Source organism: Gopherus evgoodei, chromosome 6 (assembly GCF_007399415.2).
Source record: "Gopherus evgoodei ecotype Sinaloan lineage chromosome 6, rGopEvg1_v1.p, whole genome shotgun sequence".
Classification (NCBI taxonomy): Eukaryota; Metazoa; Chordata; order Testudines; family Testudinidae; genus Gopherus; species Gopherus evgoodei.
This window is the reverse complement of record NC_044327.1, coordinates 11128894-11156525: the sequence shown is the minus strand read 5'-3', so window position 1 is coordinate 11156525 and position 27632 is coordinate 11128894. Positions and strand designations below refer to the sequence as shown.

The following is a 27632-nucleotide window of genomic DNA, read 5'->3' as shown; positions in this document are numbered from 1 at the left end:
AAAATTCCCAACTAGCTGTCACATACAGTATACGCAGTATCCAATTCAGTACCATTGACTTCAATGAATGCATGCTCAAAACCACAGATCGCTATGTACTCAATGCTGGACTTTAGTTTTCAGTCCACCACCATCCATTCACAGAAATTATTTGGAGAATAATTCTGAGTAATGGAATTAATTGAGAAAATTGTAGTCTGTTCATGAAGAATTGGCTGACACGAAGAGACAAAATTCAGTTAAGCTATTCATTACAAATTATTTGCCGAGTTTTGCCGTTTGCATTTCATTGGGTAACTCAGCCAGGAAAAAGAAAAGAAAATAATGGAATGTAGAAAAACTCAGCCACAGAAGTGAACAGAACAGAAATTGTGAGTTTGCTGGAAATCGGCTTCTGATGCATTCATTTCCATTGGATTCCTAAGCAAAGCTAAAGAGACAGAATTGCTTGTCTCACAAAGCATTGACAGAGCTCCAGTGAGCGCGCCGGAAGCAACCAGCTCAACATAAAACTTCCACAGTAACAGTGAAAGGATTTTTAAAATAATGGAAATACACCTCTACCCCGATATAACGTGACCCGATATAATACGAATCCGGATATAATGCGGTAAAGCAGCGCTCCGGGGGGGGCGGGGCTGCACATTACGGTGGATCAAAGCAAGTTCGATATAACGCGGTTTCATCTATAACGCGGTAAGATTTTTTGACCCCTGAGGACAGCGTTATATCAGGGTAGAGGTGTATATACAGTGAAGTACATTCAGACTTGCCTGATAAGGGAATCCCTGGCAATATATGCAATATCCAGGGAATTGCACTGTAGATGGCTAAAGTTACTGCAGGATAAATAATTAATGTTTAGGTGTCACTAATTAATTCATTAATTAGTACAGAGCTATACTGTTTTTCCCCTTCAAAAATAAAATCTTGCCTGGTTTGATTTTGTTCTGTATTCAACACATCAGAATATTTTAGGTTTCTAAAAGAAGAGCCAGCAAACCCAGTATAAAGGATTGATTTCTTGTTAGAGCACTGAATGCTTTTGGACTCCTTCCGCTGTGCAATTTTAAGAAACTGTGATTACAAAAGTTTGAATAACTAAAATAATGGGGCGCTAAGAGGCCTTGTGCCACCATGGCATAGTTGACTCTGCCGGTGTGTTCTTCTCCCACAATGTGTCTTCTCTAGTTAGATGGAATCTCTTTGGGGGCAGGAACTGTGCTGCTCTGTTTGTGCAGCACCTGGCACAGTGGGGCCCTGTTTTTGGTTGGTCCTGAGGCACTGCCATAATGAACATGTTGCATTCATCATGATTATGGATCATGTTGGTTCATGCCAATGGAATATGAAATGTAAGAGGTGGATAGCGGCTAAAATTTAATTTGCAGGTTGAGATCTGCACGCTCTGGATTAATGAAGATTCAAAATTGTGGGGAGGAGAACAGTTAAGGTGGATTGAGACCTAAAGTACAATGATAAATACATAACTATTATCATTTGTTATTTACTATTAACTATTTATATGTATCGGTTCTGTGCATGTTTATGTGCTAATAGAGAACACACACATGCACAGATTTATAGTACCATACCATCCAACACTCATCCCTTAGGCTCTTGTGTGTCTTCTATTAAACGCAAAGGATGATGCCCTCTGGGCCCAGATACTGCCACATGTGTTCCAGGGATGGGATTTTGGGCGGCAGTGTTGTGCCCACAGGTCTGAATTAGAACTTTGAGAGCCATGGGGCGCTGGAGGAGATGGAGTACAGGGTGCGCCCCAGTGCCAATGGACTGTGGAAGTCAAGTGGCCTCCAGTTCATGAGCACTGGATCTTACTACATCTGCAGCACTGTGGATGCCTGTTGCTGGTACGCAGTTGGCCCCATACCCCTAGCTCTCTGACAACAGTAGCCAAATCACGGTTGCCTCCTGCACATGTGTGCTAGAGCTGCAGGCGGGATCCTTGCTCTCACATATATATTACACTGTAGTGTTTGTGACCGATAACAGTGTGTGTGTGTGTGTGGGGGGGTAACTTTCCCCAAGTTAGGGATGAACTTGTCACTCATGAGTGACAGAGAAATGGGGCAACACATAGGTTTTTGAATTCATCATCCTAACCAAATTAAGGCCCCAATGTTTTAAAAAGAACACATGAACAGACCCCCTATGCCTGCATGAAGCCTTATTGAAGTCAATGAGGCAAGGATGCATATGGCTCTCTCTACAATCTGGGCCTATATTATTTCAGATCCCGACATTCCAAACTTCCAGCACGCTGGTTTCTGTCTCCGACATCCTGGCCCCCTCAATGTCATTGGCAAAACTCCCAGTGACACTAGCGGGGCTGGGATTTCCTGCTCTGTGTATGTATCTTGTAGATAAACGTGATTAAAATGCTAAGAAACCTACAACTTGTCTCCAAAGTGAAGCTAGAGGCACAAGCTATCACTCTGTGGTCATCAGAATGGACGATGCACAGATACAATTTCTGGGCGTGAGAAATAGACACAAATGTTTGGGTTGTGAAATTGCCCAATATGAAATGATGGAATTTTATCCATATTTTTTTTGTTTGCAACGAATGTTGTCCAACTCTAACCCACTTATAAAATATGTAAAATACTATTAAAACTACATATTTCACATAAATTGCAATAATATATTTGTAAATATTTTATACTGTGATAGGGTTCTGATCTCCATTATAGAACAAAGTCCCACTTCTGCAAAGAGTGAGTCACGTCCGCAGCTTCACGTCATTCCATTGAGTTCAGTGGAACTGACCCTATGCTTAAACTTAAGCATGTGAAAGTCTCTACAGGATCATGCTCTGAATTCTTAAGTTTTAAAAACTGAAGCCATATTCAAATGGTGCTAGGCAAAAATCATATCAACAATTTCTGCCACTGTGGTGGGCACAGGCATTGGTACACCGCAGTCCCTCCTATTCTCTGCTTGTGGCACATAATAGTCTAGTGTCCTCTGGGTGGTGATACTTTGGTCTAATTTCAGTTGTTGGGTTAGCATGCGGGTGCTGGTGGCCTGTGATATTCAAGGGATCAGTCTAGATCAGTGGGCCCCAACCTTTTCTGGGTGACCGGTGCCCGATGACGAGCCACCGAGGACCGTGGCCGGCGGACAAGCATCCGTCAAAATGCCGCCGAGAAGTGGCAATGTCAAGAGGCATCGCCGCCGAAATGCTGCTGAAAATCAGTGGCATTTTGGCAGATACTTGTCCGCCGGCCAGTATGTGGGTACCATGGCGCCCGTGGGCACTGCATTGGGGACCACTGGTCTAGATGATCTGTTGGTCGCTGGGGGCTGTGAACTCTGACTCTTCCATGGAATCTTTGGATTCTAAGCTCTGTGGGAGGAGGGATTGACTCTTCCTGTGTGTTAATTCAGTGCCTAGCACAACGGGACCCAGTCTCCCTTGGTGCTGCTAGCTGCTATTGAGTTATTAATTAAATAATTTAATTAAATGCATTTACATTTACATTTGCAATCTGAAAGTAACAGGTACAAATACTATACTAATAACAGCAACAAAAATAATTTTCATCAAAGAATAATGAACGTCAGTTGCTTTTGAAGAGTGTATCATTCTGAACCTTGCAATGTCTGGAACTGGATCCAGAGCACATCAGAGTCAATAGGAATCTTTCAATGGGCTTTGGCTCAGACCCGTACCTAGTTAGTGTTTGTATATTAGATGCTGCTGCTGATTTTGCACTAGGCTGCACTAGTGTTCACTTTAATTCTGCGTGTTGCACCCTTAACTCCATTACACCTAAACCCGAATAGTTTAGTCAGTGTAACAGCGCATTCCACCCTTCTGCAGAGGTGCTGGTTTCATTTGCTAATGATGTGTACCGGTTTGAACGGTGGTGTGCAGAAAGGGAGGCGGCCTGCTGTGTGTAAATTCCTTTAATCCATCCTTCGAATACGTGTTGGTCTAATCAGGTATGTCTTGCTAACATACTGAGACGGCACAGCTACAACAACACTGCGGTAGTCAGGTATGTTCAGACAGTGCTGTCATGAAGCACTGAATAGTGTAGAATACCCTTTATTCAAGAAAGTGGTTCTGAACCTGGACCCAGCCCTGGGCGAAGTCCTGCCCTTGCTGAAATCTGAAAGTTTTGCTGTTGGTTTTAGAGGGACCAGGATTTCGCCCATGGTAGTGAAGACCAGACAGGACACTCCTGCAGGAGGCTCCTCCAGGGATGGAAGTGGAGGTCCCTTGTGTTTTGGAAAGCTCCTCCATCAGATCTATAGTTTTTTTTTTTTTAAGCCAGAAGGGACCATGCTCAATCCTCCAGTCTGACCTCCTGTATATCACAAGACAGAATTGAGATAGTTAACGGGAGCCGGGGCTTGGCACAAGACAGTGCCTGGCATAAGGAACATATGGGCTGGCACTATTTGCTGCTATTGGCCAGACAAAGTGAGGCCAATTTGGCTGTGGCTATTCACAAGCAACAAACGCAGGCAGTGCTTTAGGCTTCCTGCTCTGCGCAGCAGAGTGTTGGGTTTTGTATATTTGTGTAGTTTTATAGAGTCCAGCTGCAACAGTGATGGGCACTTAAAGCACCCCAATTAAACAAAGAAATAAAACTAGTCTCTGGGCCTGATCCTGTGTGCACATAATCACGTGTACACTAGTGGAGATCCATTGGCTTTGATGGGGCTCTCCACCAAAGTAGGGTAATGCATGTGTGCAAGTGTGTATAGGATTGGGTGTTTTTTCAGGCCCTGACTGTGATAAACACTTCAGCATCTGCTATTTATGTGCTTTAAAGTTAAGCATGTGCATAAGTGGTTTGCAGGATCAGGGCTAAAGTGCTCAGCACCTTGCAGGATTGAACTCTTCATCAGTCAGCTCTTTTCAGTACAACTATCCAGGAACTGCTCACAAGTGGGCATCTTCATAGACCGTGAGAGAATGTACTGCTGGTGTAGCACCTAAAACACAACTCCGTCAGCTGCCATATTGGATGAAATCCTGGCCCCACTGAAATCAGTTGTGTTGGAGAAAAACTTAGTTTTACTTTTTGGTTGGGTGCAGCAAAGTTAGATACTTTATTTTTCAAGCAATTGCATAGAGAGAGAGAGTGCACTAGGACACAGGGTTTTCCCCTCCTAGGCAAGTCTTTCTTTAGGTAAGCAATTGCAGCAAACATTTATACTTTTTGTTACATACAATAATAAGCAACAGCTGCTTTTTGTTTATACACAAGTCATTTTGATATTTTATTTTTTTAATTTTATTTAGACTACAGTTTACATTTTATATTTAACACAAGACTAACAACTTTTTACACAGTTTTTTTTATTTGCCTTACACAATCTTTGCTTTTACAAATTTTGCGTTATTAGATTACAGCTAGCCTGACTTTTGCTTAGAGGTGACTGTTTGCACTGACATTCCTTTTAAATTCCTGTCAGCTTTTGCTTTACTTCCACAGTTGCAAAAGTCCCATTGATTTCAGTGGCATGGAGATTTCACCCACTGGATCCATTCTGCTAACGTCAACAAATATCTTCTAGAAGAAGTGACAGCATATTGGCTGGGTTTGCACAGATCCTTTTGGATTGTTCATGTATTTTTGCACTGTTTTTCTTTCTCAGCTATCAGCTTTAGGTCTCTTTTCTAGTTCTGCTTCCCTCTTGACATCTGGAGTAATGTACTTATAGGATCCAACTGACATGTACACTAAGTAAGACCCCAGTACACTGCCACTCTGGTATAAAGCAGTCTTTGGGTTTGTCTACACTACCCACAGGATTGGTGGGCAGCAGTCGATCCACCGGGGGTTGATTTATTGCGTCAGATGCAATAAATCGACCACTGACTGCTCTCCCATCCAGTCTGGTACTCCACCAGAACAAGGAATGCAAGAGGAGTCAACGGGAGAGCGTCAGCTGTTGGCTTACCGCAGTGAAGACACCACGGTAAGTAGATCTACGTATGTCAGCTTCAGCTACGCTATTCACATAGCTGAAGTTGTGTATCTTAGATGGACCCTGCGTGGTAGTATAGACAAACCCTTAATTGTAAATGAAAATCAGGCCCATGCATAGCCTGGATACTGTAATGTAAGAAGAAGCTATCAGTTCTTTGGTGGTTATTAAGGCATTATTTACCTGTTATTTGTGGTACATTCTTACAACAAAGCAGTAACAACAGCAAATCCTTCACTTTTGAACAACCATCTCTCTTGAGCAAACATCTGTCTATCTAGTCATCTCTCCATTGCTAAGACTCTTACCACTGACCAGAGAAGTTAAGCAAATCAGTATTTTTCAAAGTTACAAAGTCTTGTCCCATCAGGTATAAGGGAAGTATGGTTTGGCAGGTCTACGTTAAACAGAGGCTCCAGCTTTATCTTCTGCTGATCCTTTTCCATCTTAGGAAAACATTCGTAGAAATTGCTTTTCAAAATAGATTATTAAAAGATGTTAAAACATGGTGTAGAGCGATGTATAAATGATTTTAAAATACTTTAGGTTACCTTATAACGACCAGTTAAAAAGCAATTTCAGATTGGCATGCATAAAATGTGCATGTCTCTAACGTGTTGTATGACACATCTGAGAAAAAGGGATTAGGAAGAAATCAGTTTCTCAAAATTTAGTAACAAACTCGTCTTGACTGTTTTATTCAGAGAATTACAGGAGTTACAATCTCTCGTATTAGAATTTCTATACTATATACTGTACCTGAGTTATAGTCAGGACTGGCTCTAGGGCAGTGTTTCTCAAACTGGGGTCGCTGCTTGTGCAGGGAAAGCCCCTGGCGGGCTGGGCTGGTTTGGTTACCTGCCGTGTCACAGGTCCGGCCGATGGTGGCTCCCAGTGGCCGCGGTTTGCCGCTCCAGGCCAATGGGAGCTGCAGGAAGCAGCGCGGGCCGAGGGACCTACTGGTCGCCGCTTCCAGCAGCTCCCATTGGCCTGGAGTGGCGAACCGCAGCCACTGGGAGCCACGATTGGCCAGACCTGCGGAAGGGGCAGGCAACACACCGTCCTGGCCCGCCAGGGGCTTTCCCCGCACAAGCGGCAGAACAAGTTTGAGAAACACTGTGCTAGGGGTTCTGGTGTCTAGGCAAACTAGCCAGTGGCCACCTCTGCTGCCTAGGCAAACTAGCCAGTGGCCATTAACTTGGATACAAAATCTGCTGAAATCAAAAGGACACTTTCCTTTGACTTCAGTGAGCTTTGGATTAGGCCTGTACTAAATATCTTGCTGCCTCTTATATTTCACTGACCCCTGTTGTGCCTCTCTAATTGAGCCAGTCCTGATTGTATTACTCTTTGTATAAGGTGGGGGGAGAAGGTTAGATCAGTAGTTTGAGTATTGGCCCACTAAATCCAGGGTTGTGAGCTCAACCCTTAAGGGGGCCATTAGGGATCTGGGGCAAAAATTGGTCCTGCCTAGTGAAGGCAGGGGACTGAACTCCATGACCTTTTAAGGTCCCTTATAGTTCTATGAGATAGGTACATCGTCATTTAAAAAAAATTAAAAATGTAATGCTGATTGAGTTCCTTTTTACTTAGCTGCTTTGTTTTTAAAATTATACCCCTAAGGGTTTGATCTCCTTGCTAGTGGGAGAAATGTATCATTAGAAATAGCTTTGGTGATACTGTATTTTTTAAAAGTGCCTACAGTATCAATATTTCCATCTCCAAGAATTTAAAAGTCATGAATCAGCCCCCCACCCCCAAATCATGGGATTGGTTTAAAAATCATGAGATTAAAAGGAACAAAGCTGGGTCCTGTGTTTTGTAGTTTATAGGCTTTAGGGTGCACTCTGGACATATCTCCAGGCTTTTCTCTGCAACCTTGAGGACTAGAAACTTACTTTATTAAAAAGGAAAGCTGAGATTCTAACCTAATCCTGTGACTCCAGGAGCTGGAGCTTTAGGGAGAACACCAAATGTCATGAGACGTGATAAAATTGAAATAGTTGGCAACACTGTACCATGTAACTACTTTCCTTCGACTTTTAGTATAAAGTTTTGGAGTGACATCACTGGAGCTCAGAAGGCCCATAACACAATGGTTCTGCTATGATGTGGGGGGTCCTAGGAGATATTTTTGTGGCTCGTGTGGGGAACTCTACAGCATGTCATGGGACGCAATGCTGCAAGGGGAGAAAGGGAGCTCTAAATCTGCCAAGCAGTGGACTGTGTCTGGTAGAAAAAGGCTTAGTGTAGCAGATTCTGAAGTGCAGGCCACATGAGACAGTAATGGCACCAATTCATTGGCTACATTCCCTGTGTGGGAGGATGTAGGAGGCCAAGATATTACTGGATTAAGGCTTTACCGCTGCCTTCACCCCTGCAGTCCTGCCCCCATACCATGGTACCACCTCCCAATGGGCATGATTGGTAGCAGGATGCCTCCTTCACCAGAGAGGACAGCAGATGGGGGCCAGTGGGAGGGTGTGTGTGTTGTACATCTCACCTCAGGTGACCAGAGAGCAAGTGTGAAAAATGGGGATGGGGATGGGGGGAATAAGTGCCTATATAAAACAAAGCCCCCAATATTGGGACTGACATCTGGTCACCCTAATCTCACTTCACAAAACACTGTCTCATACAGGCACAGAGGCAACCTTTCTGCCATGGCTAGAGCGGGGCAAAATTTTTCAGATGTAACTTTTTTCCCCTGCCCCAGTGAAAAATGCAAATTTGGCCACTCGAAAACATTTCACAAATTCATATCAGTTTTGCCGAATTGCTTCAGACGAAAAAACAAACCAAACAAATTTCAGAAACTGTAATGTTGTTTCGACACTTTCTAAAGGAAACATCAATTTTGGGGTCAAAATGACTTTTTTTTCTTAGAAGGTTCCTTCAGATTTATTTTTAAAAAAAATAAAGGGGATGGGGGTAGAAAAACCCATCAAAACACTCAGTTATACAAAGGGTTTTTTTTGTTTGTTTTTTTAAAATCTGAAACAATTTATTTTTCACTTTTCAATTTACCCCCAAATTTTTTAAATTGTTTTCAGGTCAACCTGAAAACAATCCCTCTTCCCCTGATTTTTATTTTATTTTAGTTATTTGTTTCCCCCCTTGGAATGGCCAGTGAACCAGAAAATCCGTCATTTGCACAGATCTCGCTCTAGCCGAGGTCCAGGGTCCTGTGTGTCAGGCAGCTTCCTGATTCTCTGCACCCCAGTGGCTGTTCCATCCTAAATCAGTTAGCAAGGGTCCCCAATCCCTCTATACCTATGCCAGCTTTCCCCCACCTGAAAACTCTCCCAAACTGGTGGGATTCTTATCCGGCTGGATACGCACTGTGAAACAAGATCCAAGTCATGGCCATCAATACTTGCTTAACGTGCACAGTTGTGAACTTGAGCACCCGCTGTGCCTGCCAGCACGACCGTTACTCATGGTGGGGAGTGCCCATACACACAAGCAATCCCATTCAGGACAGCAGCACTATTTGTGCACATGCTTCCCAATGTGCATAAAGGATACAGAGTCAGACTCGTGAGGATTGGATTTGTTGAGTAAGACGGTGTGAGTTTTGTGATGTTCCTTTTCTGACCATAGTGCACTCGAATGTGATTTCGGAGCAGCAATTGTGTTAACACAAACAGATTTTATAGTAAGATTTCAATATGGGTGTATGAGATTTTTAAAGGAATAATCTGTGACTCATTGAGTTGATGGTTTGTAATGGCACCAAGGCTATGTTTAAATATTCCGTGTTAAACAAAGCAAAGAACTCCCCCAGGAAAAAAATCCAAAACCAAAAAAACCCAACCAACCAACCAAACCCCCTAAATCTTTCCTGCATGCCTTTGATCATGTGTCCACATATCCAGCAATTCTGCAGCCATGGCATTGACCCCTTGTTTCAGAATTGTGCTCCAGAATCTAAGCTTTCATTTAAAAAGCTATTCTTTCTCTAGCCTTCATAGTAGCAAGGAACATCTTAAAAACCACGACCCCAAATGTTACCATGGCAGCACTGTCTGCCAACTGTCTGGAACAATAACTGGGAAAGAGGAACTGCCCCAGACAAGCCTGTGGGGCAATAAGACTGAAGCATGAGATGGCAGTGTAATATCCACACCATTAACTGTTTCATTGTTGATCATTTGAGCAGAGGCATCCAGATAACGGGTTTATTCCATGATCTTGGACTGCCTCAATTGTTTAATTTATCTGACCCGGCTGCAGTATATCCACTGTAGACTCCAGTGACCTGGCTGCAGTATGTGGAACCAGCTGGCCTCAGAACACGTGGGGTCTGGCTTTGGAGAGGCTAGCCGCTGTTTTGGTTTAGGACACTGTGGCGAATCAGAGTGCTTATGACCATTTTAAAAGGGTTAAGGCAACAACAACAACAACACAGGAGCGTATTTGAGGCAGGCAGATATGCTGTAGAGAACCACGCTTTAATACTCTTTAAAGTACCTGAGGCCACCCCCTTCTCAGAAGGGATGAGAGATAAGGGTGACTGCTGATTGCTGGGGTCAGAATTCAAACAAGCGTCTCCACACTTCAGACTCAATCTCTCTTTTATCATTTGTTAAGGCTCCATTATGCTATACATGAAGCTATGCAGTCTAGTTTCCCCATAGATTCTTAGGGCCAAGAGGGATCACCAAGTCTGATGTCCTAGTATTATCCCCATTTTACAGATGGGGAAACTGAGGTTGCATGACTTACTCAAGACAATAAAGAGTTTATGGCAGAGCTGGGAATAAAATGTCCTTAGTCCTAGGCCAGCGCATTAACCACAAGGCCATGTTCTCAGTTGCAAAGGGCCCTGTTACAGTTCCAAGGAACAAGTGTGGCTGGCCAGAGGCTGCTCGTCACAATCTGCTGCCCAAGGCAACGTTTCAGGGTGCTGCCCCCTCACGCCACTCAAATTTGGTTTGGCCATTCCCTCTGTCATGGCAGAGGAGCAGTTGGGCCAAGCTTGCTGCCCTAGGTGGCTGCATAGCTTGTCTATAGCTAAAGTGGCATCTGTGGATGGCAAACAATAATAGGGAAGCCAGGGTGGAGCAGCCTGAGAGCGGTTAAATAGGCTAGTTATGTGTGTAACTTGCTGGCTGTGAATTATTTGACATTTAAAAAAAAAGCGATAAATAATAGCAGCAAACTTCCAGTAACCCACAGCTATAATTAATCATTCTCTCTCTTTCCCTCCCTCCTCACTGCACACACACCCCCCCCCCCTTGTGTCAGGCTGTGATTGTGCTAAATTCTACATGGGCAATTGCAGTTCAAGTCAATAGGAGTTGGATGTGTGTACCAAGGGGCCAATTCAGCTCATTGTATAGCACTTTGAGATATTTGAGTGTGAAAGGGGCAATAAATTATCTATCTTGTACCTATCTAGCTACCTGCGGTATGCAGAACATTACAGGCATGAAAACAAGGCCGAGTAGATCAGATGGTGGATAATTCTAATTGTTACACATCCATATCACTGTATGGTGGGCTTGGCTTTTACAGTCATTCTGTCTGTGACATCAGTAAAACACAAGAGATTAAAATGCAACTTTAATATGGGAGCATTTAGAAGTAGTCAGAATTTTTGCTAAACTTGGCCATGAGACAATACACTTCAGCATCTGTCTGCTGGTCTCTGTGTATCCAAGACGAGCAAAACTGGTCCAAGTATATCTAACAGGTCAAGCTTTGAAATGAAGAAGCAATAAGCCAGTGAAATGGTACTATCACCAAAACATGATTGATCAATTGAATTCTATCAGAGACAGTGGGCAGTGAGATTAACTCAGGCCTGATAGGTTCAATGAGTTAAAGCATGATGTTCATTTCGGCTTCATTTCACCAGTCTTTGCTTGTGAAATTGGTCAATCAATAGAGGTTGAAGATCATATATATATATATATATATCGGTGACCATCTTATAGGGAATATAATCTAGTGTAGTCAGCTCCTAACTCCGGCTGCCTTCAGTGGGTAATGGAGACAGAGCTGAGACTCTATCAGTGCCATCGAAATGGCCTGATATCTTCTCCAAATGAAAAGTATTTTTGGATCTCTGATGATTTATCTTCCCCCACCCCACTCGCTTTGATCTATGGCAAAAATCATACTCATCTTGGAGAAATACAGTGATTTCTCTTGAAAACATTTCATCACTGAGCAGATATATACACAAAGCTTATTTATAGTGATATTGTCCCTTGCAAAAATAAATAACTGTTTAGAAAACTCAGCCTGGGTAAATGCAAAGATCTCCCACTGTGCATGTGATTTTTTTTTTTAAAACCATTACTTTGATACAGACAGAGACCAAGTAACTGCCTGCTACAAAATGCTGAGGAGATGGGCTGGAAATGCAGTTTACATTTTAAACAAAGCCTTCCAAGTGGTAATTAAACAAAGTCTTCATTTTTTCTAGATTAATTTACACGCATGATACAAGGAAACAAATCACCTTTTTTTTGCCCCTGGTAATATTTCATTTGCTTCATAATGTTTTAAACGTCGTGGGTAACATCCTTCCTAATTAGCTTGCATCTTCTGTAAGGTGAAGTAATTAGGTATGATATTAGTTAATGAAGTTGGACAGTACAAAGTAGAGACGGAAACCATGTCCTGTATTAGTATGAGCTGTTAATGCTGTTGATTCTCTGCCTCTTGATTTAATCTTTTTAAAGCCATGTTGATATGTAAAAAAATGCTCCCAGCCTATATGTCATATACAATAACACCATAACTTCAGACAAAAGTATTTCCTATAGACCTGTATTTCAGATATAGCATTGTTAATAGCATAGGGAAAAATTATTCTAGTTGAATGTGAACCTTAAGCCAGCTCCTCAGCTGGTATAAACTGGCTTAGCGCCATATGTTGATTTATACCAGTTGAAAATCTGGTCTGTCATATTTTGCAATTATATACTGATATTAATAATACAGTGATACAATACTAGTTTCCTTTTCTAGACAAGCAAAAATGGTGTGGTGCTGACTTTGTCATTTCAGTTCTTTTAAATACAATCCTGTAGTTCTAATTTTGCATAGGATTTAAAAGTGTCTTAAACACAAGTCTCATTTGTGCTCCTAAGTCACCTGGGGGCATTTCTGAAATTCCTATTGTTTTGTGATATCTATCCGGGGTAATTACGTGGGTATATGCTGGTACTGCAAGCAAGGTCACAGCTTAGCAAATCCTTTAAGGTGGTATCTCCATTCCTCTCCCCTGTCTCCTAAAGTAATTCCTTCTTAAATAACAAAGACTTTCTACTCATGGATATTATTCAGGCAGCTCAAGTAGTAGATTGTCAGCAATATACATAAATGACACACCTTCCTGAAGGTGGACCTGTTATACGCCTGACTGTGCCTGTGTTATTTACAGACTTTTATTTACTGTTGCTAACTCCTTTACTAGCGTGAGTGTTGATTATATTAGCCTATAGCTGCCTAAACTGATTCAGATTTATTCAGACGGTGGCCGACATTTCTTGTTAAAGTGAAGCTCACTTTTCAGGGTAAAAAAAACAACAATTAAGGAGGCGTTTGTAGTTTTGCTTATTGATGCGAGGAAAGCAGCACAGAGAGCTCTGATTGCCTTTCTTCTAGTGAGTAATGGCCAGTGGTAAGTATGGAATGGGGGTCTTTGGGAGCCTGTTGGGATGTCATTGGGACCCTTCAACCAGCTTGGAACACCCTCACAAACACGGGTGCTGTCAGACACAATGAGTCTCCGCTGCTCAAGCTTTGATTGTCTACCTGGTTGTTGGGTCTGGGGATGCAGGTTTAAGCAGGTGCACCACTCCCCCAGATCAGGTGTCTGGGGCAAGGAGGACACAGCCAAGGGTAACTGAGCCAAAATGAAGGGCTCTTGTAGTCAGCAGATGGGATAGGCCAGCAGAAATTTACAACCCCCCCAAGGAACAGGGCAAATCTGGGAGGGAATGGTGAGTACATGCCTTGGCAGCACAATGCTTCCTGGGGTTTCTTCTGGAGTACCATGGTATGCATCATCACCCCTTTTGACCTGAGCAGCAAGCCATGAATCAAGATTTCTTGGTTGCTCCAGTTAGGAGGAGAAATTGGCGAGAGTCAGGTATTTTCTGTTGCAATTTTGTTTATTTGCAAGGAATGTACACAATCCTGTTTCCTGCTGTTTGATTCCTATGGTGTTCAGGGAGACAGTTTCTTTGTTCACTGTTCCTGGTTTGCCTGTCCAGCCAGCACTCTGTACCTAGAAAGCTTTTTCTGAGCTTTATCTCGGGGACACATGATGGTGCTTCCAGGTGTCTACTTGGTTTCCCTCTCTGCTCCTGGCTTGCTTCTGTCTCACTGTCCCTGGGTGTATCGCTGCCCACAAAATCCAGATTACTGGGTAGGGTCTCATACCCCCTTTGTCTTAGGTGAGGCTGTTTAGCTGATTCTCACAGCTCAGGAGAGGGAAGAGATCCCAAGCATTTGGATGAGGTTTAACCCAACCCACAACAGCACCATCACTTACAGAAGACTGTGTCTAAAGGCACAAACTTGCCTGTAAAATATAAACACCCCCCACCCCGGGGCTGTAAAGGATGAAGCATTTGCTTTGGGACAGTATCCTCTTTTGAATCAAGGAGAATCCTGTGCTTGCCTCCTTTATTAGCATTTCTGGAAAGATGCCATTGGACTGGGAACTAATTGTTTTGCAGAGTAGGTGGGTGCATAAATCCTGCTACTGTCAACAAAACATAACCCTCGTAGGCTGGAGCCTTGATTATATGAAAAATGTCTTTACCACTCCCTGGTGCCCATTTATAACCCAAACTGTTTCAACCTGCCAACGGTATTTTAATGATCAAAGATGTTTTGGTGAACTGAAACAATGCATGATGCTAATGATAATTATCTTGCATTTATATAATGACTTGCAGTCAAATCCACCCCAAAGACCTGTATGAACTTTGCTCTTTGACATTATGTACTATGCCTAGGATATAGGAAGCATATTGCCCTCCAGTGGAATGAACCAATTCCATAGCGAAATACAGTGACTATTTAATAGTGCACAGCAATGCTGAATACCAGTTCAGTGCAGGAAGTGGAAAAATGCTAAACCCATTGGAAAGTTCAGGTGTTGGGGGTTGCGGAGGGGGTGTGCGGGGAGAGGGGTGGATTTAGGTAAGCAGAATGCAATTAACAAAGTTGGAAACTGATCTACACAGTGGAGCCAAAACCACTTGTTAATGGTCACACGTCATCAAAACAGAATTAGTTCCAGCATCATTTCTGCTTGTCTCTATATCCTGGTAGGGCGCCACGTATTGTACATCATTCAGCTAAAACAAATCCAAGCAGTACCAGGAAGTGCTCCATGTTGCACTCACTGGAAAGGAGAACAGATCCTGGCCTAAAGTAAGGTCTTTCTGCACTGTTTCTGGGGTGCAGCCAGGCCTTCAATGCACCCTAAATGAGCAGCTGAATATCCTAAATGCATTTAAAACTGGTGTGTTAATTATTATTATTGTTGTATTGTGGTAGGGCTCTAGCCCCACTGTGCTAGGTGCTGGACACATACAGAACTAACAGATGGCCCTGTCCTAAAGACATTGAAAGCTAAGTATGGCTCTTTGTCATCTTTTCCTACCTCCCCGATATTGGGGGTTGGAGAGTGGTCAAGGCTTCGCCCCAGGGCACTTCTGCTGGTTCTTATTGTGTAATCACCTACTGCCGAAAGCTCTGGTATAACTCTGGGTACTGAAAGAAAATGGCTGCCTTATGCAAATCTGGAAAAAAGGGGGTAAAAGAGGGCCTGGAGAATGTGCCATATAGAAGGTACCAGCTAAGATACTCTTTCCTTGTTTGTTGCCCTGACCATATCACTGCCCTTACTGAATCCCTACACTGGTTCCCCTTTGATCACCACACCAAGCTCTGATCTTCACCTTCAAGGGCCTTAACAAACTTGCCTCTCCCTACTTATCGACTCCTATCTCGTAGCCCTATGCTCCTGGCAGCTCCACTGATGATACCTGCTTTGGAGGCCTGTTTGTCTCCTTCTCTCACAACCACCTCTGTGCTTTCTTCCATACTGTCCCCACGTCTTTCCTGCACAGGTCTGCAAAGGCACTGCCATCTTGTCTTTTAAGTCACCACTTGTGGTGAGGCGTACATGGAGTCCTCCAACTAATGCTGACTGAGTCAAGTGGCTGGGAGGGGTGGATGACATTGGAGAGTGTATGTGAGATATATCAAAGGTATTTCAAAATTGTGTATATCTGGCTGGAGCCCTGTCCCCTACCCATCATATGTCTCTTGTCTTCGATCATCTGCGTCTTGTGTAGGGACTGTGTCCAACTGGGTGTTCACATACTGCCCAACACGGTGAGGCCCTGATCCTGACTAGGGCCTTTGGGAGCAACTGTAATACTACTAAATACTTCTTCTGCTACTACTTACAATTCCTAGCATTTATTTTTGGTAACCCAGACAGTCAGTAACATCCAGTGATGTAACCAAATGATGACTTGAACCAAAATAAAGCTAATTCTAATCTTCAAATATGCCCACCAAACAAAAAAAAAAATAAAGTCAATGGATGTGCTTACTGCAAGTATGTGGTGTTGCAATTGTTTCTAGATAAACAAGACTCCTCTGCACCATATTTAAACAAAATCAGATCCAATTATACACCCACTCTTTTGATATATAAACAATGCGGGAACCATTAGAAATGCATGGAACATTTTCCAGGTCATTCTATAACTTAGATTATTTTTCTCCCTTTCATCACCCCTTCCTAGACTGAAATTGTGTAAAGCTTCAACTTCAAAGCCAAATTGTGAATAACATTGGTTTAACCTGAAATTTAAAGCTGGCATTTCCATGCTCTGTAGACAGGGGCTCCCTGGCCTTTTGCTACCATGCAGCTAGCAACCAGAATTTTAATTTTATAAGCCATGGTTGACTAAACCCAGCACTAGGTCTATTAGATATTATTTGATTTGGAATAGAAAAAGATTTAAAGATACACTGCTCTCCTATAAACCTTTGTACCTTTTCACACTACTGTATGCATGTCTAGACATTCTGTTCAAAGGACAAGTTCAGATTTTCCCTGATGGATTTAAAAATTGACTCTAAAACTGTTAAACAAACCTACCAGTGATATTTCTGTTTTAAATCAGAATGACTGTGTCTAAATAGGTAAATAAAAAACAGTTATGACTTGAATCATTGGCTATAAAGCAAAAGGATTCCTCTTTCTGTTTCCTTGTTTGTCTTCCTAACAGCAACCATACATTCTGTGGCACCAGTATGATAAAGATGCTGGCCAAAGTTTTCCAAAGTGATTAGTGATATTAAGTATCTCAATTTTGGGGATCCAATTTGATACACCTTAAAGGGCTCTGATTTTCTCAGTGTTGGTGTGTGGAGCTTTGTGGAAATGAGGGGGCTTTAAATTGTTTCAAGTTGAGCATGCAAAATTGCTTTTGAAAATCTTGACCGCTGTATGTAAAAACCTAATCCTGCATTACTGTAAATCAGTGGGAGTTTGGCATGGATTTCAAAGGGGGTAGGATTGGGTCCTACCGGAAGAGTGGTTGTTGCATAGATCTCTTTAGATACTTGCCATCTGCAAGTTTAAATGATGCAAAACTTGTAGTAAATTGTCAACACTGCTGGACATTTATAAGTGATTCATAATGGAAGCCATCTTAACTGTAAATAAAACCTTAGCTTGTATGGTATGTTTAGTTACACAACTCAAAACTTTCTTTAAGGCCAGCTCTTGTCTTTCAAATGTGCTCATTTTTGGTATCTAGTGCAGCGTTGCCAGCTCTGACAATTTAGTGCAAGTCATGTGGGATGCGGTGTTTTTATTTAAAGCTCCTGGAGTCATGTGAATATGGGAGAATCACAGCTTTTATTTAAAAGTACATTTGTACCCCTCATGGTTGCAGGGAAAGGCATGAAAATGCTGCAAGTGCATCTTAAAGGCTCAGAAATCAAAAGGCAAATAAAAAGCAGCCACATTTTTATCTTCTGAAAATCTTGTTACTTTTAAGCCAATCTCACGATTTTGGGGGGCCTGTTTCATGATTTTGAACCTCTGGGACTGGCAAAACTGCTGAGTAATGTTGCTAGTCTCTGCCAAGTGAATGGACCTAGAAAACACCCATTGATTTTCAGGAGCTAACCATCCCACCGCTACTGTAAAATCTTATAACTAATACAAGCGGCCATTATAACTAACACTGAATTGTGAGCTGGGAGCCGAGAGGGCAAAGCAGACCAGACCCTCTAGGATACTGGTGAGTGCCAGGCCATCTTTAATAGCTGGGCTGCTATTGGTCAGTTGTAGTTTCTGATCAGCCCTGGGATTGGCTGGTGGGCTACTACCTAGACAAGGTGGAGCTGGCTGCAAACAGACCTCTTTTTTGCGCTGCTTTCCACTGCTATAGAATAGATGGCAAAGTTTAGTGTAGCACTGAAATTCACCAATGAAAAATATGGCTTGCAGCATAGCAGGAACGCCTCCATTCTACGGGCAGAGGAAGCAGCTAATAAATTTATGTTACTTTAGTGTGTGACTGAGGGGCTAGGAAAATCTGCCTGTAACACCTCAGCTGCTGAGTCTTGATGCTATGAGCCCTCAGGAATTATGCATATGTTAACAATGGAACATGTCCATTGCAGCTTACATTTGTTTTTGGGGGCATGGAGAACTGCCTTTTTTAAGGTTACTGATAACAGTAAATGTGTTCTGTTTATCCCTCGGATCCTGATCATTTTGTTATGTATCAGAATAAAAGACACTTTGGACTTGAAACTGTCCATTTGCACCGAGGAGGAAGCTGGCCTTTACCATACCTTATAAAGTTAGCAATGGAATGTGTTTACTAAATTGCGTTAAGACTTTGCTATTATAAATTGCACCGCTGTTTAATAGTGTCTCTTCTACAAGTTAACTTTTGCTTTTGAATATGCTGACACATGTAATCAAAGGACAGAGTGGAACACAGTGAGAAGCCTCTGTGTTGTGGCGGTCATTGTAATAGCTATTTATTCTTCTGTGTATTTTGTCATCTATGAAAGGTATTCAGGAATCTCCAGTACCAAATGGCCATTCCCTCCCGGGTAGAGATTTCCTTCGGAAACAGATGCGAGGAGATCTTTTCACCCAGCAGCAGTTAGAAGTGTTGGATCGAGTCTTCGAGAGGCAACATTATTCTGACATCTTCACAACAACTGAACCCATCAAACCAGAGCAGGTACGATTGTGAACCACCAAGCTTTTCAAATGCATGCTTTCTGGCTGTAGACACTTTCTTGCAGGAAATCACCAAACACTTAGTTCTCAAGTTCTAACTAGGAGAACATTGGAGAGTGGATGTCATATCAACTTCTGTATCAGTAAGTGCACAGCAGTCATAAAGGAGTCTGAGTTTTTAAAAAATTAAAAAATGGTGCTTAAAGGCTACAAAGTGTTTGGGGTGTGAAGTTGCATCTGATGGTAGCTTTATAGCAGGATTTGCAAAGAAGGCCAAGGTTTTCAGAATTGTGCAGCTAATTTGGGTGCATAATTACGGTGACTGTGCATATAAAGTGGGATTTTTTGCACATGTAAATGACCAGCCTGTCTAGACTGAACAGATGTCCCTATTTTATAGGGACAGTCCTGAAATTTGGGCCCTTTTCTTATATAGGCGCCTATTACTCTCCCACCCCCTGTCCCTATTTTTCACACTTGATGTCTGGTCACCCTAAGTCTGTCATCTAACTGGCCATTTGCTCAGGCAAATACCTAATTTGTGTATACAATTTGGATGGTTGCATGTGCAGATCAGTTGTGTAGTTCTGAAAAATCTGGCCCTGTTTTTAGGAAGATCTTATATTTCCACTCCTGTTTTTCACATATGGGAATAAAGCCCTTACAGGTGTTGACTTATTCTGTTTGTTTGCTAAGTATAAGGTTCTCACTGCTGTTAGGCTACTGCCTTCTATTTAGTCACAAGTGCAGTATGTGTCTTTGCTGTTCTCTGTGTGATGTAGTCATTAAACTATTGCTGTCAGTTCAAGTATAGGGTTCATTTGTCACTGGTTCTGTATTTAGCAATACATCTGGTTAATCATTGGTAATATCCTGCATGTCCACTGGTGAACTAGGGTTCCAGGATGTAAAAATGGAAGGACTGATCTCCCTTGCTTGCACACATCCATATGAGAGCAATGGAGGGATACTCAGAAAGTGGGAACATCCTGGATAAGTCCAGGTTCTGGTAGTAGCTCAAGGAATGGAGAAATATGTTGCTATATGTTTTTTTTTGAGAATCCTATGCAGTGCTGAAAATTATGCATTATGGTGGAAATCCCATGAGCCTTTGATCACCAGTGTGACCTCTAAATATTGGAAGAGCTTCTCCTTGGTTTTGTAGTTGTTGCAGTGCGTTCTACTTATGTATGTTGCAAATGTAAACCTGAATGTGTGAAGCCCCTTTCCACTAGGTCACAGTTCATATCTAGTAGTGTTGGGGAAGGGGGTAGAGGGCTCAGATCACAATGGGCTTGTTTTGTTCCTAGTTAGAAAAAGCAAACAAGGCTGTCCCTGTGGGTGAGAGGAAAGCAAGCACTGAGAGACTCAAGGAGTGAAATGCCTTTGCGTGCCACTAGATGGTGATTATTCCATCGCTAACGTCTGTCATGGTAACGTGGAGATGCTAGCACAGCACTTGTCCACATTGTCGACTCTTTCCACACTAGCGACATGAAAGTCTTTAGCTGCTAGTTCTCTTTCAGTTCCCTTACTTTCACGGGTCAAAAGAAAATGCAGTGCTGGGAAAAGGCTGCTTTGCCACCTTGTTGAATCTTTCAGATTCTGAAGGATCCAGCGTCACTCAGAATTGGAGCTTGAAGTCAGAGTACACAGCACAGCAACAAATCTAGGCGAGTGAAGTGTTGCAGGTTACCGAATCCCTGCGGTGGACCCGTTGCTCTAAGCAGAACAAAGGATTGGCCCAGGTGTGCTGCTGCGCTATCCTGATCACCACACATTCAGCTGGCTGTGGTGAAGACTGATTGCATCGGGTCCTTTTTATCTGTATTCTTGGATGGCTGGTCCTGCTAGTTAGTCATGAGTTAATTAGGAGGAATTGGCCCACTAATTTAATAACTAAGACCCGGATCCTCCAAGATACATAGGCACCTAACTGCCACTGAAATCTATCAGTTAGGCGTCTCCATACCTTGGAGGATCTGGGCCTAAGGGCTTGACACTGTGAGGCGCTGAGCACCTTTGAGTGTCTGTAGCGCCTGTTGAAGTTACTGGAGCTGAGGGTGTTCAGCACTGTGCAGAATTGGCCTTCATAGGATTTGATGTATTTAATCAAAAATGGAGTTTCCAGCCGGATTGCTGTATAGAGGTCTGAGTGCATTCGCCTGCCTGGGGAAGCTTGGACCCAGGTTTTCAGTTTGTACGGCGGGCTGGTGGAAGACCAGCAATCCTAATGAACACTGACGCTCTGTGTAGTAGCTCCCAGCCCCCGCTGCAATAGCAGATGGAGCCCACCTCAGTCCTCCTAAGAGAGGCCCCCCCTAGCCCTGCAGACATGAAGCCCCCTGAAATGGGGAGCGTCTCTGGCTCCAGTCTCAGACCCAAAGAAATCAATTATAAACAAAATATTGAAGATATTAATTGCTAGAAGGGAAAAACCAGAAATCTCCCAGCAGTATATAGTCATAGCAGCCTTAAGAGCCTGATCCAAAGGCCATTGAACTTAATGGAAAGAATCCTGTTGAGTGCAAGGGACTGGGGGTCAAGTGGTAAGCTAGCAATGGGGGTAGGAATGATTAGCTGTTGCTGAGGAGACACAGAAATATGTTAATGCGAGTCATTCGCCCCAGAGGTGTGGCATTCTGGCCCATTGTGACGATAAGCTGCCTGCTCCCTAACTAAAGTAAATATCCATAAATATCTGCTGTGCTCCCAGTTTTAGTAATTTTATTCAGGCCCAGCCTTTCTTGATTTCAGGAAGTGGTTTGCTTGAGTGGGAGCTCCAGGATTTGGTCCACTATTCGCGCAGGTGAATTACAATTCTCCATCCATTCGAATATGGAGCATCCCACAGTTCTGCCTTGGGAGCCCCTGGTGGGGATTTTCAAACAAGTGGTGAGTGGAGATGTGGTCAGGCTGCAAAATGCACATCTAGGTTTTGAGATGTTCAGGGCATTGGCGCTTGGGTTTTGGCTCAGCCCGTCATAAAGAGAAAGGTCATTGGCGACGTTTAGAGGTGGATCCTGGTTTGGATTTTGAGCCCCTTCATAGTTTGTGGTGTTTGTATCACAGCATGTTAGTTTGGTGTCAGCTCTAAATTGAGGATCTGAAAACTAATGGCAAAACTCCCCTTTCTGACGCTACCTCTGCACTTGTGGAGCACAAATGGATGGCCGCGGGAGCTCCATGTGTAGATGAGACTGAAGATCTTCAGTGCAGGATGGAGACGAGAATTGTGTTTGGAGGCAGCTTACCGTGGACTAGGTCTAGGTGTGGTGCAGGGAGCAGGTTGCACTCGCTTCATGGCTGGCAGTGCCCCTGCCCCTATGTGCTCCCACCCTGAAAGAATTCAGGCTGAATTGGTTGAAATCCTCCCACGGGCTCTTGCTGGGATATGGCTTTATGTATGTGTTGGTGTTATGTCCTGAATTAGGGTGCTTACTTACCTTGGTGAACACTTACCCAAAGAAGCAGTCCCGCTGATGCTGCATGGACATGCTCAGCTGTCAGTTCCCAGTTTATTTAATTCTTCACAGTTTGTTTTATTCTAGCATGGGCATAGCCCAGGCCAGCTCACAGCGTGCAGTTGTCAGACCCCATAAGCTAAGTAAGCTTCAGCTGGGCCAGGACTGGAGTGGGGGACTTCTAAAGGAATTCCAGGCTACAAGAGGCACCAGTGCAGCTTCTGAGTCAGGGCTAAAACAGTGCCACAGCCTGGCTCTGGAAATGCTGTGCCTGATGACAGATGGTTTAAGTCCTCATGACACTTTTCATGCAAATAGGTGTGACAGCATCAATTCAAGCTTTGGTAACTGTGCTTTACCTGAAGTTTCATTTCTCTGTGGTCAGGGGCGGCTCTAGGCACCAGCGCACCAAGCACGTGCCTGGAGTGGCAAACCATGAGGGGCGGCCTGTCAGTTGCTGTGAGGGTGGCAGTGAGGTTGCCTTCGGCGGCATGCCTGCAGGAGGTCCGCTGGTCCTGCGGTTTCGTTGGTAATTTGGTGGTGGGGACGCCGAAGGCGCGGGACCGACGGACCTCCCTCAGGCACACCGCCAAATCTGCATGACCAGTGGACCTCCCACAGGCATGCTGTCGAAAGCTGCCTGATTTCCATGCTTGGGGCAGCAAATACATAGAGCTGCCCTGTCTGTGGTATTCCTTTTTGCTTCCTGCCCAAAACTGTTGTGTAGTTTTTTCCTCTGATCTGCAAAACAGCTGCTTTGTGGTATCCCATGGGTGACTGTAATGCAGAGGTGGGTAAACTGATTGATTGTGGTTTATACAGAGCATCTGGCACATCTGAGAGACTTTAGGCTGCGGTGTTGTGAAAATGCATTCACTCATGTTTTGGGGGGGTTAATCTAGCGATAAGCACCAAAGAAAAGCTCATGAGGAAATTAATAATTCTATCTTCAGAGCAGGGTTTGACTAGTGTGCCGTAAATAAGGCCTGGGGTCACACACTGAACAATGAGGAGAAAACAAAATGTTGAATAGCTGCTCATTTAGTGAGCATCATCCAGTCGGTGCGCTGAATGAGACAGGCTCCTGTGTCAAATAGTGTGTGATCATATCATTAAAGGCTGTATCATAACACAGACACACAAGGGGGCCAAACTAACCTGATTTCTGGCATTTCCTAACTTTTGAGTGCTTGGCTTTGCAACCAACATGTTCTTTTAATGTACAGTTTTGTATGCATAGATGCATATGTAAATATTATAATGTTAAGGTTGTAAAGTCTAGCACTCAGAAGTTAAGAAAAGCCAAAATTAAGGTCGCCCATGAAACCTTACTTTGATCCCCTTGCACATATGCATTCTGGGTGGGGAACCATGCAAAAGAACCCCTCCTGTAAATATTAATTCTTTTTGTCATTTTGTGCCCTTATGTATTCACTTTCTGCAAGCATCCTATGGTCAGTTTGTACTGGCAGAAACTTTTGGCATAACATAGATTTCATGTATTCCTGGAAACTGAATTTTAAATTCTCTCTCACAAATATTTGCACTAGAAACCCTACTGCATTTTTCTAATCCAGAAACAAATTGTCACCATCTCATCTTTCTGATCAATCACAGCAAAGCAACCCATCTTGAGCTTCAAATATTTCTGGTCCATCTGCAAAGAAAGACATTCAAACCATCTTTCCCCAGGCTGGGATCAGAACCTTCTTTTCTTTTTTGTGTTTCTTGGTGTGGGAGCCAGATCTTGCTGTTAGCTACCCCTTGATGGAGCTTCGTGGAATGTGTCAATGGGTCACCCAAGAGTGTCTATCTTCTGCGGGCCGGGGATATAACTCTGCTGCTGTAGTCAGGCTCCACATCCCATTACTGTTCCTAAAGCCACCAGCAGCTGAATTGTTTCTACCTGTACCTGCTAGCAGCCTCAGGCAAAAAACCAGGAGATGTTTAATGAGCACAAATTTACATAGATTGGATTAAGCCTCTCATAGGCTGGGTAGTTGGCTCTGATTACCACCATCAGTGTAATTGCATGGAGCAATCCCTGCTGTCAACAAGCAAAGCTACTGGAGGAGCTTATGCCAGGGTTTCAAGCAGGTGCAAATTCCACCAGTGAAAATACTGGCTTTACCTGTCCACACAGAGTGTTGCAACAATGCAGCTACACTGACAGCAGGCCACAGACAGCTGTTATCAGTGCTGGTCTCCAGTCTAGACAATGCCTTAGGGTGTGTCTTCACTGCAGAATTAACTCTGCTCTTGCTTAGGTGTTGCCCCAACCTAGCCCCGTCCACTCACAAAACCGTGTCAGCTGGGCATGGGCTGGTGTTTTAATCTGGACTAGTTGGCCCATCTGAGGCTAGAGGCTAAAGCCTTGGTGCTGCTTCTACTCAGCTGGCTCTGTCCACTTTCCACAGAGGACACAGGCTAGTTCTACTCTGTGCTGATAGTCCTCCATTACCTCCCCACAATTCTGCCCTTGAGCCCAGAAGGACAGACAAGCTCTCCCACGACTCACTGGGAAAGAATCCTAAAGTGGCTCGGCTGATGGCAGCACCAAGAGCCATAAGATATTGCCCCAGCAGTCCCAGCAACGCACACAGGAGAGCGTAGCACGTGTGGGGAACCAGTGACTCTTGACTGGCTTTGCAGTGTGGCTGCTCACACCCAAGCTGGGCTGCCCTGGGTGCTCAGTTTGGATCAGCGGTACCCAGGTCTAACTGTGAAGGGTCTAACTGTTAGATTGGTTGATGCTGAGGCAGGGTTCCTCAGTTCAGTGGGGAGAGACTTCCGCCCACTCCCTGTGCTATAGGGAGAGACCACCCCAATGAATTTGCCCTTCTCCCCCTCAACAGGCTCCTAAATGTCTAGATCACTTTTTAAAATGGGACATACACTCCTAAGTCACTCTGGCACTTCTGAAAATTTTACCTAAGAGTTGGCTGAAAAACAAGGCAAACTTCCAAGAAAATGTTCTCGAAAAATTATTCCTGGTTTCTCCCCCCACCCTCCCATTGAAATTCAATACTTTTATGAAATTTGTCACTGGAAAACATTCCAACCATTTCTATCACTGGTTAAAATGGGACACATTTTTCACCCAAATGTGAAAAATCCATCCCATTTCTGTGGTCCATGTTTGAAACAGATGAAAAATATTGCTGAAAAATCAACATTCAGTAAACTTTGACCAGCAATGAGGCACTGGAGATTTGAGAAGATACACGCCACATTCCCTTCTCCCATCCCAAGGACAAATGGTAAGGGGCATTCCCATGGCCTGTGGAATGAGGGGATCGTTGGGGTAGGCAGTGAGAGCTGCATTCATAATTTTGGATACAAACAACATGAAACTTGGTCGCTTGAAAACATTTCGTCTGAGTTTCACTTTGAGATTTTCATGTTCTTTTGAACTTGAAATGGAAAAACCCGTGATGCAAAAACATACCTAAATGTATATGCAGTGAAGTTCTGTACACTAAAACTATGGTTTTGTTCAGGTCTAATCTCTGACCTATACTATTTTCTAATCTTCTATTTATCTACAACAGTCATTGTTTAACAGCAACAGCTCAGATCCTCAGTTGGTATAAATGAGTGTTGCTGCATTGCAATCAGTGGAGCTACTCCAATTTATACTAGCTGAAAATCTGGCCCAGTATATGCACCAGAATCAGACAACTATTTAGAGGATTTGGGTCATAAATTTCCTACAAAAAAAATCTAAACTGGATTTCCGTCTCCATCTTAAATGGATTTTCTGTTACATTCCAAGCATTGCACATGGGTCCAACCCTCGTTGAAGCCAACAGGAATATTTCCATTGATTTCAACAGGGCTTAGATCAGAGCCAATGAGGCATAACCTGATGTGACTAACTACAACACTATGTAAATCAAAGACTTAAAAGAAACCACCTGTTATTGATAGCAGACAATTCCCAGCACTGTGCAGCAATTTTCCTGTTACCTTCTGGGTATGTCTACACTACCCGCCAGATCGGCAGTAGTGATCGATCTATCGGGGATCAATTTATCACGTCAAGTGTAGACACGATAAAATAGATCCCCAATCGCTCTGCCGTCGACTCCAGAACTGCACAGTGGTGAGAGGCAGAAGCGGAGTCCATGGGGAAGTGGCAGTGGTCGACTCCCCGCCATCCTCACGGCCAGGTCAATTGACCTAAGATACGCAACTTCAGCTACGTGATCTTCGGTTGACCCCCGCCCCAGTCCCTAGCCATCACATTCAGTTTGGGATAAAATTTTAATATTTTGGATTTGGATAAGCATTCAGGAGTTTGTTAAAAAAATTTTGATGGCAGATCCTTCAGGTGGAAGGAAAAAAATGAAATTCTGTTCAAAATGAAATACTGCTTCTTAAATCTCCTTTGCTTTAGAAAGAATCAGGATAAGGTAGCTGGAGCAAATACATATCTCTTGGCACTTGTGCTTAGAGAGGACTTAATTCCCTTTGAAAATTTTCAGTTTTTACTTTTATGAATAATAATCTTAAAAGAACCATGTGTCAAACTGAGAGCTTGTGTTTTCCACTTAAAGGACCTGTACTGCAGAAAGGACTCAGCAGTCTCTGTAGGAATGAAACCAGTGAAAGAGGGTGAAATGAATGGTAAAATCCTCCTTGTATAGTTTGAATTTGTACAGCTATAAAAACACACAAGACAATGACATAATGAATGATTTTTTTTTGTTAAACTGATTCACCGAATTGCAAAGTGCAATCATTAGATGAGTACAAGATGAGGTGCTGATGGGATGACCACTACTTGTGCAAAGCCACTGGGCTATGAATAACGCATCCTGGTTTCCTGTTAGGAACTAACTTTTTTGATGAATGATGACTTCAGCCAATCTTATTAGAGTGTTAAAGGGGAAAAATGATTAAAGCATGAAAATTCCTTGAATCTCCAA

General features: G+C 43.3%; 1 protein-coding gene across 4 annotated transcripts in view; it reads left to right on the top strand.

Moving 5' to 3' along the window:
* The window catches only part of PAX5 (paired box 5), a 223819-nt gene that overhangs the window by 60477 nt on the left and 135710 nt on the right, over window positions 1–27632 (top strand). For all 4 annotated transcript variants that reach the window (XM_030567764.1, XM_030567762.1, XM_030567765.1 and 1 more), the window contains one exon: window positions 19063–19238. In XM_030567764.1, coding sequence (XP_030423624.1) covers window positions 19063–19238 — 176 coding nt within the window. The remainder of the gene's footprint in view (window positions 1–19062; window positions 19239–27632) is intronic.